Source organism: Aquarana catesbeiana, linkage group LG03 (genome assembly GCF_042186555.1).
Source record: "Aquarana catesbeiana isolate 2022-GZ linkage group LG03, ASM4218655v1, whole genome shotgun sequence".
Taxonomy (NCBI): domain Eukaryota; kingdom Metazoa; phylum Chordata; class Amphibia; order Anura; family Ranidae; genus Aquarana; species Aquarana catesbeiana.
In genome coordinates, this window is record NC_133326.1 from 728421314 (window position 1) to 728437503 (window position 16190).

Genomic DNA, 16190 nt, shown 5'->3' on the forward strand with positions numbered 1-16190 from the left:
GACAGTATATTTTATGCACTGCAGATCACTAATAACCTGAATAACCTGAATAACCTGGCCTGCCTGCTTGAAAGTGTATTTGAACACCAAAAATGGCCTGTAGTCAGGTATAGACTTGGCTAGACTAGAATGCAGTGGATATATGTAGGAGACTGTATATATTTTTTATGCACTGCAGATCACTGAATCACCTGCCTGACTGAAAGTGTATTTGAAAACGTACACCAGGAACTACCTGCAGTCAGATGTAGGCTTGGCTAGACTAGAATGCAGTGGATATATATATGTAGGAGACTGTATTTATATTTTATGCTCTGCAGATAACTGAATCACACACCTGCCTGCCTGCCTGAAAGTGTATTTGAAAACGTACACCAGGAACTACCTGCAGTCAGATATAGGCTTGGCTAGACTAGAATGCAGTGTATATATATATGTAGGAGACTGTATATGTATTTTATGCACTGCAGATCACTAAATCACTTGCCTGCCTGCCTGAAAGTGTATTTGAAAACGTACACCAGGAACTACCTGCAGTCAGATATAGGCTTGGCTAGACTAGAATGCAGTGGATATATATATGTTGGAGACTGTATATATATTTATGCACTGCAGATTACTGAATCACTTGCCTGCCTGAAAGTGTATTTGAAAACGTACACCAGCAATGGCCTGCAGTCAGCTATAGGCTTGGCTAGACTAGAATACAGTGGATATATATGTAGGAGACATTATATTTTATGCACTGCAGATCACTGAATAACCTGCCTGGCCTGCCTGCCTGAAAGTGTATTTGAATACGGACACCAGGAATGGCCTGCAGTGAGATCTAGCTACACAGGATACAGTGTGTGTGTATATATATATATATATATATATATATATATATATATATATATACCAGTCTGTCTGTGTATATATATTAAATACACTGAAGCTAACTGAATCAACTGCCTGCCTGAAGTATATTAGAAACAGTACAGCAGGAATGGTCTGCAATGAGGTCTAGCTAAACTGGATACAGGGGATATATAAAATATATACAAACCCGGAATGTATATATATATATATATATATATATATATATATATATATATATACAAAATACACTGCAGCTAACTGAATCAACTGCCTGCCTGAAGTAGATTAGAAACAGTACATCAGGAACGGTCTGCAGTGAGATCTAGCTAACTGAATAAACTGCGTGCTCAAAGTAAATGAAATGACACTCTCTCTCTCTCTCTCTATCTCTCCGCCAGCAACACACTACACAAGGCTGACGTGCAGGCGGCCTTATATAGTGTGGGGTGTGGACTTAACTCCCTGAGCCATAATTGGCCAAAGGCACCATGGTTTGGCCAATTATGGCTCTCTTTGCTTACAGTGCTGTTATCGGCCAAAGCATGCAGGTCATAGTGCATACTTGACCAATCATCAGCCAGCAATGCACTGCGATGACACAGTGCATTATGGGGCGTTATGCCCTATAATGTTCGATCTTCTTTGAACGATCGAACAGCCGATGTTCAAGTCGAACTCATGTTCGACTCAAAGTCGAAGCTCATCCCTAATGGCTAGATTGTTTCCTCAATACGAGGTATAATGTATCCAGTATATAGTAAACCCGAGAGGTGGTGGTGTGGTCTCTGTGCTGTGTGCATAAAACAAACTACAAATGTTTCTTTAGTTCTCTTTTTATATGTATATTAGTTTTGATAATGTACTAATGTGGTCACTATTTTTCATAATTTGATCTTAGTGGCGGATGTGTTCCCACTGTAACTTACACTGTTCTGTATTTGTTGGCAGTGTATGCTGCTGCATTTTCAATAAAAAATGTTGGTTGGATTAAAAAAAAAAAAGGAAAAAGGACACTTTGGGGGAACTTTATGACTTTCAGTTGTTTCTGGTTCCAAAAGGTCCATGCAGAGAATTGCTGCACTTGATGGCCAACCCCAAAACTTCTCCAATACCAACCCATCACTCCACTCACACTACATACTGCAAATGGGTGTCAATGACAGCTCCACCCTTAAAGTATAACTAAAGACAAAGTGGAATAGGATTAGACCCCCTGTCAGGTTTTATTGCTGTCTCTGTGCAGAGAATTGCAGGTCATGGCTCAGACCTCACCCAGTCCCAGCTCTCTAATGAAACCCAGAGATTTAAGGGCTGTAATTTAGTGAGCAGAGCATCCTATTGGTGGGGTTGGGATTGGGTGGGGGGCTGGGGAGAAGCCAAGCTCATCTCTCGGGATCCTCTATAAATAAAGGAGAAATGGAAAAGCAGAGGAGTGTTTGAAAAGCAGAGAAGATGGAATATTACACATGACTGATTTCCACTAGCAGTAATGCCGCGCACACATGATCAGAATTTCGGCCCGCAAAAGACCGATGAGATTTTTTTCATCGGAAAATGCGACCGTGTGTATGCTCCATCAGATTTTTGCTGGCCGAATTCCAGCCAGCAAAAAATTGAGAGCATGTTCTTAATTTTTCCTATCCGAAAATGCGATCGTCTGTGGCAAGTCTGTGGCAATTCTGACGTGCAAAATTCCTATGCATTCTCGGAAACAATTCGACGCATGCTCGGAAGCATTGAACTTCATTTTCTCGGCTCATTGTAATGCTGTACGTCACTGCGTTCTTGACAGTCGTAATTTCAGCTAACTTTTGCGTGACCGTGTGTATGCAAGGCAAACTTGAGCGGAATCCCGTCGGAAAAGCTATCATATCTTTTTTCCGACAATAAATCCGATCGTGTGTACACGGCAAAAGTGTACGCAGGTTCTACCACTTACCTTCCTGTGCAAGAGATGCAGGGACCACTAACAGCAACACCAGCACACTCAGCTCCATCGCCCTGAGAACATACAAACACAAATGAGAAATAATTAATCTCTGTTGAGCATTTGTTAGTAGAAACAGAAAAAAATTTATGGCCAAAGGCATCTGGACATCGTCTTCATTGAGTGGCCACATAAGTCACAACTAGAGAAGAGCAGTCCAAACATAAGTCTGGACTTAACAAACACATACAAACACTAACATCCACATACATGGTATCACTGTGATCGTCAGGAGCAGGAGAATTTATTTCGGATTGTTCTTCGGTGGTAAGTTCTGGTAATAGCAAGAAGCATACAGCACATTTTTTTAATTTTTTGGGGTCAGTTTTCCTTTGATAATAATAATAATAAAAAAAAATCAGGAGATATCCATTACCATTTACCACCAAATGAAATTCCAATCTGTCCTGAGAGCAACACGATATAATCCACCTGGATACACTAAGCAGTTGTGATGATGTAAACAAATATACTAACACAAGTCAAAGTTGCTAAACTGTGTTCAGGCATTATGATTGTTTTTCTCTTCGTCATGAAGGGGTTAGGAAGAGCGATTCGATGGGTCCTTGTGTAAAGTCAACAAAAAAAAAGATGACTTAACAGATTCCTAATCTGATTATTGAGCCTTGTTGTCAATATACAAAATCGTCAAGAAGTGTATGTATAGATAAGTAGAGAAACATCTGCAGCTGCCATTTGTATCCGGTGGATATGTGATTTGGAGAACTAATGCTGTACGTTGATGTCTCGTATTGCTGGAACTTTTCTAACAAAACAATTAAAATGTATTTTTCAAAATAAATAAACAAAAATAATAATAAATGCACATTTTTACTGCAAAAATGTGTGAATGTATTATTTTAAGTTTTACGGTGTACAACAAATGAATCTTTTCATACAATGTACAAAAAATGTAACAACAATTGGGCACAAAGGCGGTAAAAATGCATGTGTGTTTTTGCAGCGGTTTTGCCACTTTTCTTCCTTGTTTTTGCCATGATTCTGGCACATTATGCACCTGTGAATAAAGCAGGTGTAATGCGGTTGTGTTTTTGATGCGCTGTCCATTGGGGTGAGGTAGTGTATTTTTTAGGCTTTTTATTATTTTTATTGCACCGAACATGCACCAAAAATGCAGCAATCAGGATTTTACAAAATGCTGACGTTACAAAACAACTGATAGATGTGAAAAGTTTCGTAGGATTTCAGGGTCTTGTGTTTTTCTTCCACTTTTTTTAATGCAAAAGCAGAAGAAAGACAGATCAGTGTGAAAGCAGCAAAAGTAGACTCCATGGAGTGAAGATTGGTCACATAGTTTATGGTCCAGTCTACAATTATTCTATTTTATTTAAGGTGACCCTGGCCTTAAATAAAGGTCAGCTGCAGCAGAATGGAAAGATGGAGATGGAAGGACGTCCGGAAAGAAAATAGATTTCTATATATGTTGACCCCTCCTCCTAGGAGTACAGATATCGGGATAATAGATTTCTGTATATGATGACCCCTCCTACTAGGAGTACAGATATGGGGATAATAGATTTCTGTATACGGTGACCCCTCCTCCTAGGAGTACAGATATCAGGATAACAGATTTCTGTATATGGTGACCCCTCCTCCTAGGAGTGCAGATATCAGGATAATAGATTTCTGTATATGGTGACCCCTCCTCCTAGGAGTACAGATATCAGGATAATAGATTTCTGTATATGATGACCCCTCCTCCTAGGAGTACAGATATCAGGATAATAGATTTCTGTATATGGTGACCCCCTCCTCCTAAGAGTACAGATATCGGGATAATAGATTTCTGTATATGGTGACCCCTCCTCCTAGTAGTACAGATATCAGGATAATAGATTTCTGTATATGGTGACCCCTCCTCCTAGGAGTGCAGATATCAGGATAATAGATTTCTGTATATGGTGACCCCTCCTCCTAGGAGTACAGATATCAGGATAATAGATTTCTGTATATGATGACCCCTCCTCCTAGGAGTACAGATATCAGGATAATATATTTCTGTATATGGTGACCCCCTCCTCCTAAGAGTACAGATATCGGGATAATAGATTTCTGTATATGGTGACCCCTCCTCCTAGTAGTACAGATATCAGGATAATAGATTTCTGTATATGGTGACCCCTCCTCCTAGGAGTGCAGATATCGGGAGAATAGATTTCTTTATATGGTGACCCCTCCTCCTAGGAGTGCAGATATCGGGATAATAAATTTCTGTATATGGTGACCCCTCCTCCTAGGAGTACAGATATCAGGATAATAGATTTCTGTATATGGTGACCCCTCCTCCTAGGAGTACAGATATCAGGATAATATATTTCTGTATATGATGACCCCTCCTCCTAGGAGTGTAGATATAGGATAATAGATTTCTATATATGGTGACCCCTCCTCCTAGGAGTGCAGATATTGGGATAATACATTTCTGTATATGGTGACCCCTCCTCCTAGGAGTGCAGATATTGGGATAATAGATTTCTGTATATGGTGACCCCTCCTCCTAGGAGTACAGATATCAAGATGATAGATTTCCGTATATGGTGAGCCCTCCTCGTAGGAGTGCAGATATCAGGATCATAGATTTCTGTATATGGTGACCACTCCTCCTAGGAGTACAGATATCTGGATAATAGATTTCTGTATATGGTGACCACTCCTCCTAGGAGTACAGATATCGGGATAATAGATTTCTGTATATGGTGACCCCACCTCCTAGGAGTTCAGATATCGGGATAATAGATTTCTGTATATGGTGACCCCTTCTCCTAGGAGTGCAGATATCGGGATAATAAATTTCTGCATATGGTGACCCCTCCTCCTAGGAGTACAGATATCAGGATTTAAAAAAAAATTTGGTGTGGGGTTCCCATCAAAATCCATACCAGAACTTACAAGCCTGTTATGGATTGGGGGGGGCACGTTGTTTTTTGTTTTCTTAATGTTTTAATGCTGCACTTCTTTTGTTTTTATTCTTCTGTCAGCGGCTAATCTCTCTGACAGCAGATGAGTCATGGTTGGTAAGGATTTGGCGGCCACCCGCTCCTTAACGATCAGCTATTTCAAATGAAACAAAACAAATGGTGAAGATGCAAAACGAATTCCGAAATAGCATTGGTTTAATTAATGAAAGCATCCAAAATTAAATTCTTCATTTAACAAATGCATCCGAACCGAAACAAAAATTTCCAGCGTGCACATGCCTATAAAACTTTCATATTCATATTTCATAATGGAAGCACTGATGAGACTGGAATCACAGAGCACTATGGGGGTCTATTTCCAGTATAAATGTTTTCATACAACTTCCCCCCCAGGATTCTCACATTTTTTCATTTAAATCCGATTAAAGCAATGTGTGAGTCTTGGGAGAAATCTGTGTGAAAAACCTTTATAGATGGATACCTATGGGTTTTCTAGAGACAGAGAAGAAGGTGCTTGCCTTCAGACTGTCTCTCTTTAATTGAACCTCTATTGTCTGAACAGAGAAGTCAGGGAAGGGGAATGAGGGGTTGGGGTCTATTATTCAACTGGTGGTTTCATATGTTTGCCTTTTCATGCTGCATCCAGCATTGGAATCTTGCTTTGTTTGCTCACACAACTCCAATATATACCGGAATGGTAACCATCCTCTGGAGGACAGGGACTGGTGAGACTGGATCTATCTATTCTCTACAATAAAGGCTAAGTTTACATTTTCCAAAAACTGGTCCATGCAGACAAGGGGCCCCGGTAGTTTAAAAAGCCCTGTGTCATTTGTAAATATATTGTGTAATGCAAATTTCATACCCGTAGGTCTTTTTCACCAACAAAGAAGCCCGGATTAAATACTCGCAATGTTTCCTTTCCTACGTCCCCACTTATTTCCAGGACAAAGCAGACATTGAGCAATCCATCCCCTTAACATTACAGGAATGAGCTTGCCTGATATAAAAGCCATCCTTGCACAGTGTACTCTCTCCTCTCTTATCCCAGCAGTGGCTGAGCTCAGTGGTGTCCTTCCTTCTAACGGTGTTGGGTTCCTGACTGTTCTGGCCTGACTTCTGGCTTTAATGTTGTTGGTCACTGACCAGAATCAAGAATGGTTAGGATTGTTTTTCTCATCCTCGTACCTATCCAGGAAAATCAAACATATTCAGCTTAGTGCCCCAGCTTTGTGTGTTACCTGCGATCTCTGGTTACGGTGTTGTTGGTCTGGTTGAAGCCTTTTCCCTTTGTCCAGTCTCAGCCCTCAGAAGTTCCTCTTGGTAATGGTGAGAGGAGAGGATGGAAGGGTGTTATAAAGTTCCGTCCTCAATAATAACTCCTCCTCCGATCTCCAGCAGTGAGATTTAACATTTCTCAAAAACTGAAATTATACAACAAGAACCTCATTGTTCACCACAAAAAGAGAAATTAAAACCTACACAATGTGTACTGTAATCAAAGTGACATACAATCTACTTTTATCTATAGTCCCTCAATTACACAGCTCAGATATCTTATAAAAAACACCCCAATAGAACTATGGACTGGAAATTTCCCAAGAACAACATATAGTATATCTCCCTATTAAATCTCTTCCTTGTCCTCCATCAGTGAGATCTCCATTATGACAATGAAGGTCAACAAATAAAATAATCCACTTACGTATTTACTCTGTGTGTGCCGAATTTACTTTCCTGACAAGGCTTTCATAATGAGTCATGTATTTTGTTATACTGTTCCAAACATCTTACTATTGGTCCTGATTGCAGGGACCCCAGAACTAAATAGATTTTGATACATAAACAAACAGAAATTGCGCTAACAGATGAATAAATAGTAGCTCCAATATGTAGAAAATAGGAATATTAGTCCCAAACAAGTGAATCATGTGATGAAAAGGATCCTATTGACTGGATGCTCTCAACATCAAAGTAGGCCACCACCACCACATGAGCTTGTGTATCATTATACCATCTGTTGGGGAACATGTGTCGCCTCCAGGTCTCCACATATGATCACCAAAACATCACATCCAATAACGTAAGGTCTTCAGCCGTGACATACAAAGGGAATCGGAAAGGCCAACATAGTGTAAAACTGTATACAAACTTTTATTGAACAAATGCTAGCCACTCATATTGATAAAGAAAAAAACCATCAAGCGCTTATCAGTATAAAAAAACAGTCCCAAGATTGGATCTAGTCAGCTCCTACTTACAGCGTGCATTGTGTCATCATGAGTGATAGCTCCTCCCTACGCATTTTCATCATCATACTATGTTGGCTTTCCTGATTCTCTTTGTATGTCACGGCTGAAGACCTTGCGTTATTGGATGTGATGTTTTGGTGATCATATGTAGAGACCTGAAGGCGACACTTGTTCCCCAACAGAGATTATGATACACAAGCTCATGTGACTTTTTTCATATAAAGTGTCCATTTACACCGGTAAGAGCCTTCTACAGTGCCCTGAAAAAGTATTCATACCCCTTGAAATTTTCCACATTTTGTCATGTTACAACTGAAAAGGTATTTTATTGGGATTTTATGTGATAGACCAACACAAAGTGGCACATAATTGTTAAGTGGAAGGAAAATGATAAATAGTTTTTAACATTTTTTAAAAAATTTGTGAAAAGTGTGGTGTACATTTGTATGGCGCCCCCTGAGTCAATACTTTGTAGAACCGCCTTTCGCTGCAATTACAGCTGCAAGTCTTTTTGGGGATGTCTCTACCAGCTTTGCACATATAGAGAGTGAAATTTTTGCCCATTATTCTTTGTAAAATAGCTCAAGCTCTGTCAGATTTGATGGAGAGCGTCTGTGAACAGCAATTTCCAAGTCTTGCCACAGATTCTCAATTGGATTTAGGTCTGGACTTTGACTGGGCCATTCTAACACATGGATATGCTTTGATCTAAACCATTCCATTGTAGCTCTGGCTACAATGGAATGGGTCGTTGTCCTGCAGGAAGGTGAACCTCCGCCCCAGTCTCAAGTCTTTTTCAGACTCTAAAAGATTTTCTTCTAATGCCCCGTAAACACGGTCGGATTTTCCGATGGAAAATATCCGATCGGAGCGTGTTGTCGGAAATTCCGACCGTGTGTGGGCTCCATCGGACATTTTCCATCGGATTTTCCAACACACAAAGTTGGAGAGCAGGAGATAAAATTTTCCGACAACAAAATCCGATCGCGTCAATTCCGACCGTGTGTGGCCTGTTCCGACGCACAAAGTGCCACGCATGCTCAGAAGAAATTCCAAGACGGAACAGCTCGTTCTGGTAAACTTAGCGTTCGCAATGAATACAGCACTTTCGTCACGCTGCAATGTTAAAAATGGTTTAATACAGCACACTCTCTTCTTCTTTATAATGTGACAAGAATTAAGTCGTTTTGCTGCTCATATTCACACACACTTCTCACAAAGTTTTATTTTTGTTTTTTTATTGGGATTCCCTGAATATATTGTTATTAGTTGTCACATCTTACAGAATGTTTTTTTTTTATTTTATTTTTTTGGGGATTTTAAGCTTTTTTTTAATTTAATGTTTGGATTTTTTCCAAGGCTGATCTTTGTTCAATGTTATTTTTATTTTTACTCCAGAATATTTTTGTGTGTGTTTTGTGTGTCAAGTTACCCCAACACCATTGATATCTTTTATTATTTAATCTCCAGGAGATTGTTTGTTGTTGGTGTCCCTTGTTCATTTCACATTGTATATTTGAAATGTACCTGAATCCTCACAAACAAACTGTCCTTTTTGAAGTAAAACACATAGGAGAGTATAATTCAAAACAAAAATCCTTTATTAAGGGATCAGAACCAAACAAAGAGGAAGGCAACACTGGATCAACAAGAGAAATTAGCGAAGCCTGGGACCCCCACGGCAGACATCAATTCTTCAACATCAAAATTGGTGGCCTGAGGAGTCCATATGTAAGGGAGGGCAGTCTGGTCCAGAATTCGCAGAGATCCGGATAGCAGCAGATGACAACTGTGTCCCCAGGCTGTGGTACCACAAAAGGCTGCATTTTTTGGCCAACCAGACTGAACCCAGGGCAATCACTATCTGGTCTTCCTTCCACGCTTCCTTCCGGGCTGTGGCTGTGCAGTTGGAGATGTGGCAGGAGGAGGAGTAGGACCTGGAGGAGGAGGAGGACTGGGAGGACCTGGAGGAGGACTGGGGGGACCTGGAGGAGAGGGAGGAGGAGGACCTGCAGGAGGAGGAGGAGGACTATCCCAAAGATGTGTGTGAGGTGTAATTTGCCCCCTCATACCTTTCTCCAGAGCCTCCGATATGAGGGCCTCACACAAGACTTTTTGGCCCTCCTCCATCCTCTGCATTTTATATGCTATGAAGGCAGCAATGTTCTCCTCCATGGTGTGGGGTGCTCCCAGGACCTCTGTAGCCCTCCAAAAGAATGCTATAGCAGCCTCCTCTAGGGTACTCGTCCTACTGCCACTTTCTGTTTTCAGGGGGGGTGGAGGGACCTTGATATCAGCCAGCCGGCTCGGCCCGGCCACCTCCTGGCTGAGACTTCCCTGTGTATGAAAAAGGGACATAGTTTTAGTTTTTGCATCATCAATCACAATCCTAAATTAGTACTCCCAACTAACATCTAGTTAACATCATTGATTGGACAAGCAGAAATATTTAGAGGAATGCTATACCTGGCTCAATCTGGGCTCCTCCACATGTGGCCTGGAAGGCCCAGGTTGGTCATCAGAAGCCTCAGCCGGGGGGGAAGGAAGCGTGCAAGGAAGACTGGAGAGGGATGGCCTGGGTTCAGTCTGGCCTGCCAGAAAGTGCAGCCTGTCGTAGTACCACATCCTGGGGACATAGATGTCATCTGCTGCTCCGGATCTCTGTGAATCCAGGACTTTCTTGCGCTCCCTTAGATATGTACTCCTCAGGCCACCAATGAAAATCTTTAAATAAGTGATGTCTGCCGTGGGGATCACCTGCTTCACAATTTCACACAATTGCTCCAGTGCTGCCTTCCTCTTTGCTTGGTTCTTGAAATGGGGGTGGGTAATCTCCCACAGACAGGGCAGCTCACTTAGCATATCTATGAATACTGACATGAAGTCATTGTCTTTCATTAAGATATCCATGTTCACTGCAAGACACAACACAAGACAAAGCCTAATGTCTGACAAAACTCTCCTAATCTTGTTATAATATAGGCCTCAATCTAGAAGCAGTATAGGCACAAGTTTGTCTCTTACCTTCATTCTTACGATCGGCGCGTCCAATGCTCCTTCCTCCGCTCACAGATCGTACGTAATACGCACGCGTGTTACGCTTTATACACACTGCGCATGCGTGTAACTCCGCCCGCCCCTGACGTTCTTTCTAGTGTATTCCCCGCCCCTTTTCGTTCGGCGCAGTGGGTGAAGAGCACATGGCGGAGTTACAGCAGGTGCGTGCTAATTCAAGCAACGAGGAGGAGGAAAGCCCGGATCCAGGCATGTCCCGATCCAGAAGGAGACGTTTTAAGGCCACAAATATGTCGTTTGGGGAGATGTTGGAGATGGTCGACATCATGAGGAAGTCCGACTATGACGGAAAATATGGGCCTTACCCCAACCCCAACATCCGAAAGGCCAAGATCATGGCGAAAGTGGTCAGGAGTCTTGAGAGGAATTTCGGGGTACGAAGATCAAAAGATCAGCTCAGGAAGCGGTGGTCGGACCTGAAGTTGAGAGAGCCAGAGCAGTACCGAAAGATCCGGAGAGTGCTGCAAAAAAGTAAGTAGTTGTGCTGTGTTCCTATTCTTTCTTTCTTTATTACGTTCGTTCTGCTCCATATGCTTTTATTAATTGTAACGTTTAAAAAGGTCAACTTTAATGTTCATGGGCCCATTATTCGTTCGTATCAAACATTTTTCTTTCGGCCTCTAGAACACCATTGTTTAGGCCATATGCATTTTCACACATTTTTGGGGGCCTACTTGGATGCCAAATATTTGTTTGTGTAGATGGGTTTGTTACTAGAATGAAATGCAAACTAGATTGTGTGTAAAGAGAGGACACTGAGCAGCTGTTTTCACATTTGGACACTGGAGCACTAGTGTGGGACCCCAGAACACCATTTTTATTAGGGGGGCCACACAGGTGCTCCAGTGTATACTATAGGGGGGGCTACATCTGTGAAGCTTGTACTAAACAGGTAAAGTATTGCAGCTTGACAAAGGACACTAAAAAATATACATCTTGAAACTCGGCTAAAATAGACAATTGTACCCCACTTCCAAGCAATGTTTCCTATTTCTAGTACTGCCTTCAAATATCTGTGTGCTAATTATACCATTTTTGTTTTACATAGGGGAGAAAAGACTCGGAGGACACCCCTCATCCCAGGAGACCAGAGACCCCCCCCCTCTGGAAGAAGGGGAAATACCAACCCAAGAAGCTGAGCAGGAGGAAGAAGAAGACCTGGTGGAGATTGGCACCACAACAGGTGAGTGTCTGCGACCACAGGCTCAGGTAAAAGAGATGGATGGTGGTAGATTTTTGAGACCTTTTTTTTGTTCTTTATCTCTTTTTAGGTGATCGTGATCCAGAACGCTTTACATCTGAAAGTGCCCAGATACTCATCGGGGAGATCATGGGGTGTAATCTCCAATTGCAAAACACCCCGCAACAAATCAGTGATGTTATTAAAAAAAATAATAACATCATTGATGTTTTGGGGCGAATTTAAACCCCACAAAATCACCTGTTTTATCGTACGAAAATTTTTTCAATGTTTAGAAAAGCCAAATTTGGAGGATGCACACAGTGTGCCAACATGTGCTATCTGCCATCACGGGAGATCAATGGACGCGTTTTGGGGGTGCAACCCCTTCCTCAATTATAAAGTCGCATTGAGGAAGGGCTTGCTCCCCCAAAACACGTCCCTTGATCCCCCCTGATGGCAGATAGCACATGTTGACATTCGTAAATTGGTGTGCATCTTCCAAATTTGGCTTTTCCAGGGGTGATTTCCCCCCATCTGAACGCTATATCATGTCTGATATAGCCTTCAGGTTTTACCATATGTGAACTTTGTAAGTTCAAGTTTTTTGGCTTTCTTGTTGGTTTTACACAGGCCTGTTTTATCTGAAATGGATATTTCGATTTTTGATAATGCTACTGCAAACATTGTTATACAACAAACATGTTGGTTTGTTTTAAAAACCTTTGGTAAATGCACATGTGATTGTGCAGGTATAAAAAAGTGCCTTACTCAAGAATGTGTGGATTATTGTCTCAACACTACAACACTTTTGGGGTGATGTAATTGCTGTTTTATGCAAAAATGGGGGTTATTTCCTAAGGGCAAATACACTTTGCACTACAAGTGCAGGTTCAGTGCAGTTGCAAGTGTACTTGTAGTGAAATGTGTTTTTGCATTTAGGAAGTACCAGCCAACACTGTTTTTTATAAGGTTACCCAATCACGACATTTTCTGCACTCAACACATTTCTGTCAGGGTCAGCTAAAACAAACACAAGCAGTAAATGTCCACAAAGAATTTCTTTTGGTTGTTTTTTATTTGAAAAAGGTGTCATAGATTGTCTGGCATATTGATAGCCCCCCTACCCGCAAAGAACTCCAGGTAGCGTAACCGGACATCACCAGCATTCAGGGAGGGCAAGCCAGGACGGCCACTTTCAAGCGCCGTCAGTGTTGATGGATTAGGGATTCCGGCCTCAGGCCCAACTGAGCCAGCATAGTTGGCTGAATGTTTTCTTAAAAAATTACACAGCAGGCAAGTATTATATGGTTCAGTTTATACTCCGCCATATGGATGGGTGTCAGAAATAATCGGAACCGGCTGGCCAGGATTCCAAATGTGTTCTCCACCACTCTTCGGGCTCTGGCCAGCAGGTAATTAAAAACCCTCTGTTCCGGGGTGAGGGTCCTCATCTGGAATGGCCGCATCAGGTGGTCCCCCAGCGCAAATGCTTCATCAGCAACGAACACAAATGGGAGACCTTCCACATTGTCCTCTGGAGGTGGCAAGTCAAAGCTGCCATTCTGGAGACGCCTGTAGAACTCCGTCTGGGCGATCACTCCACCATCGGACATCCGGCCATTCTTCCCCACGTCCACATACAAGAACTCGTAATTAGCCGACACCACCGCCAACATCACTATACTATTAAACCCTTTGTAATTATAATAGTACGACCCCGAGTTGGGTGGTGGGACGATGTGGACGTGTTTCCCATCAATTGCCCCTCCGCAGTTAGGAAAGTCCAACCGCTGGGCAAAGTGGGAGGCCACAGTCTGCCATTCTGTCACGTACCTGGTAGGTGGATCCCGGAATGCAGGGAACGGCCTCTCATATACCTCCGACTCGGGAACCCCTGGTAGTGATGACAGGGGCTCGGGAGTGCGAAGGGGCACAAGTGCCTGACTGGAAGGCTGGAGCAGAGAGCTGAATCAGGTAGTCAGCTGGGAGGTGTCCTGTAGTCCGGCAGCAGGATGTAGACAGCTGGGAGGTGTCTTGTAGTCCAGCAGCAGGATGTAGACAGCAGGGTGCAGGCAAGCTGGGTCAAACACAGACGGGCAGATCAGGTACAGAAGGTAAATCCGGGAGAATAGTCAAAGTCCAAAAGCTGAGATCAGGGCAGGCAGAAACAGAGTAGTCAAAGTCCAAAAGCCGGGATCAGGGCAGGCAGCAAACAGAGTAGTCAGGAACAGTCCAACAGGTATCAGGTAGCAAATGCAAGTAACAAGGCACAAGGGGTCTTCAGGAACGCTGTAGACCGGACAGCAAGGCAGCAGTGGAACAGTCCTCTTTAAATAGCCCCTTTGGCACCAAGTGCTGTCACAGGGCGCCGCTATTGCGCATGCGCGTACGCACGTTTGCGCTATTGGCGCTATTGCGCGCGCGCGAGCGCCGGATGGCGCTTCTGTGCACAGGCATTCCTTTAAACTTTAGTTTGCTGGGATATTTGCAAGAGGGCTTTTCCTGACACATTCCTGTGGCGTTGAAGGAAACTGTTGAGGAAAAAACAGTAAACATTACTATTTTTTCAAAGATACATGGCAAGCAGATTATACACAAACATTATGGGGCAACCTCCAGATAGCATTTACTAAGGGGAATTTAACAAGGCCAAAGTATAAGGTACACCTATCATATTCCCCCTCCCCCCCTCTCATGGGCCATTTCTAACATTATGGGGGGGGGGGGGAACTCTTGGACAGGTAACCCTCTTCACTTCATTGAGAGATGAATGCCTAAATAATGGGTATTACTTGGAACAGCCCCTCCTTAGTTACACTATTGGCAGACCACTGGACAGGTAAGAAGTGTCACAATACAAAGATATAAATACACACTGTACACATTTGAGGACATTTGAACATTCTGCTATTACCTATCAAGATAATAATAGAATAACAAAACTTTAAACAGTACCATTGGAAAGTATACAGGCAGGCCCTTGCACTACATGCTTTGGGGAATTCATCCATAAATCTGACCAGTAAAGAGATGGGTATAGTGTGTATGGGTTTGGCAAAGTCAGCAGATAGATGACTGAGGATAGAGAATTGGGATCAGCTGACTTAGCAGTTGGGGGAGGGAGGGTTAAAAAAAATTTGGGGACACCACAAAAAAAACCCTCTGGCACTCTGCCTGAATTTAAATCAAAAATAACATTTCCAAACATTTTAGGGGGTGTTTGGGGTAAAGCCCTACTATGGAGCTGATAAAATACATTGTTAAGTGACTACATGAGGTGAATATAGGGCAGGAGACACCATGCTGGGGAGGTTATTGAAGGGCAAATATGTATGAAGGACATAAAATAATAATTACCTAAAAATCCAGCATGCATGAGAACAAAGGGGACATTCACAGCATATTCCAATCATGGTAATTAGGGAATGAGGGAAGAAATACAATATATTATCAAACATTCAATACAATAAAATGTGATATAAAAGGATAAAAATCCTACCTTCATATACTCCTTCTGCGGGACCTGGATGATGGCAGAACAGGTCTCTGGGATAATGATCCCCAGAGCCTGGGGGGAGATGCCTGTCGAGAACTTGAGGTCCTGCAGACTTCTCCCTGTGGCCAAATACCGCAAGGTAGCGACCAACCTCTGCTCCGGAGTGATGGCTTGCCTCATGCAGGTATCCTGCCTGCTGATATAGGGGGTCAGCAAAGCCAACAGACGGTGAAACACGGGGTCCGTCATCCTGAGAAAGTTCCTGAAATCATCAGGATTATTCTCACGGATCTCACGGAGCAAAGGCATATGAGAGAACTGGTCACGCTGAAGCAACCAATTCTTGGTCCATGAACTCCTCCCCACCCTGTTCATGGACTGGACTTGTGTCAAGGTC

General features: G+C 42.6%; 1 protein-coding gene across 1 annotated transcript in view; it reads right to left on the reverse strand.

The window, feature by feature from the left end:
* LOC141134385 (uncharacterized) overlaps positions 1-2862 on the reverse strand; it is a 59209-nt gene extending 56347 nt beyond the window's left edge. Inside the window, exon 1 of the mRNA XM_073623950.1 lies at positions 2801-2862. Coding sequence (XP_073480051.1) covers positions 2801-2858 — 58 coding nt within the window. The 5' untranslated portion in view covers positions 2859-2862. The remainder of the gene's footprint in view (positions 1-2800) is intronic.
* Positions 2863-16190: the final 13328 nt, after the last annotated feature.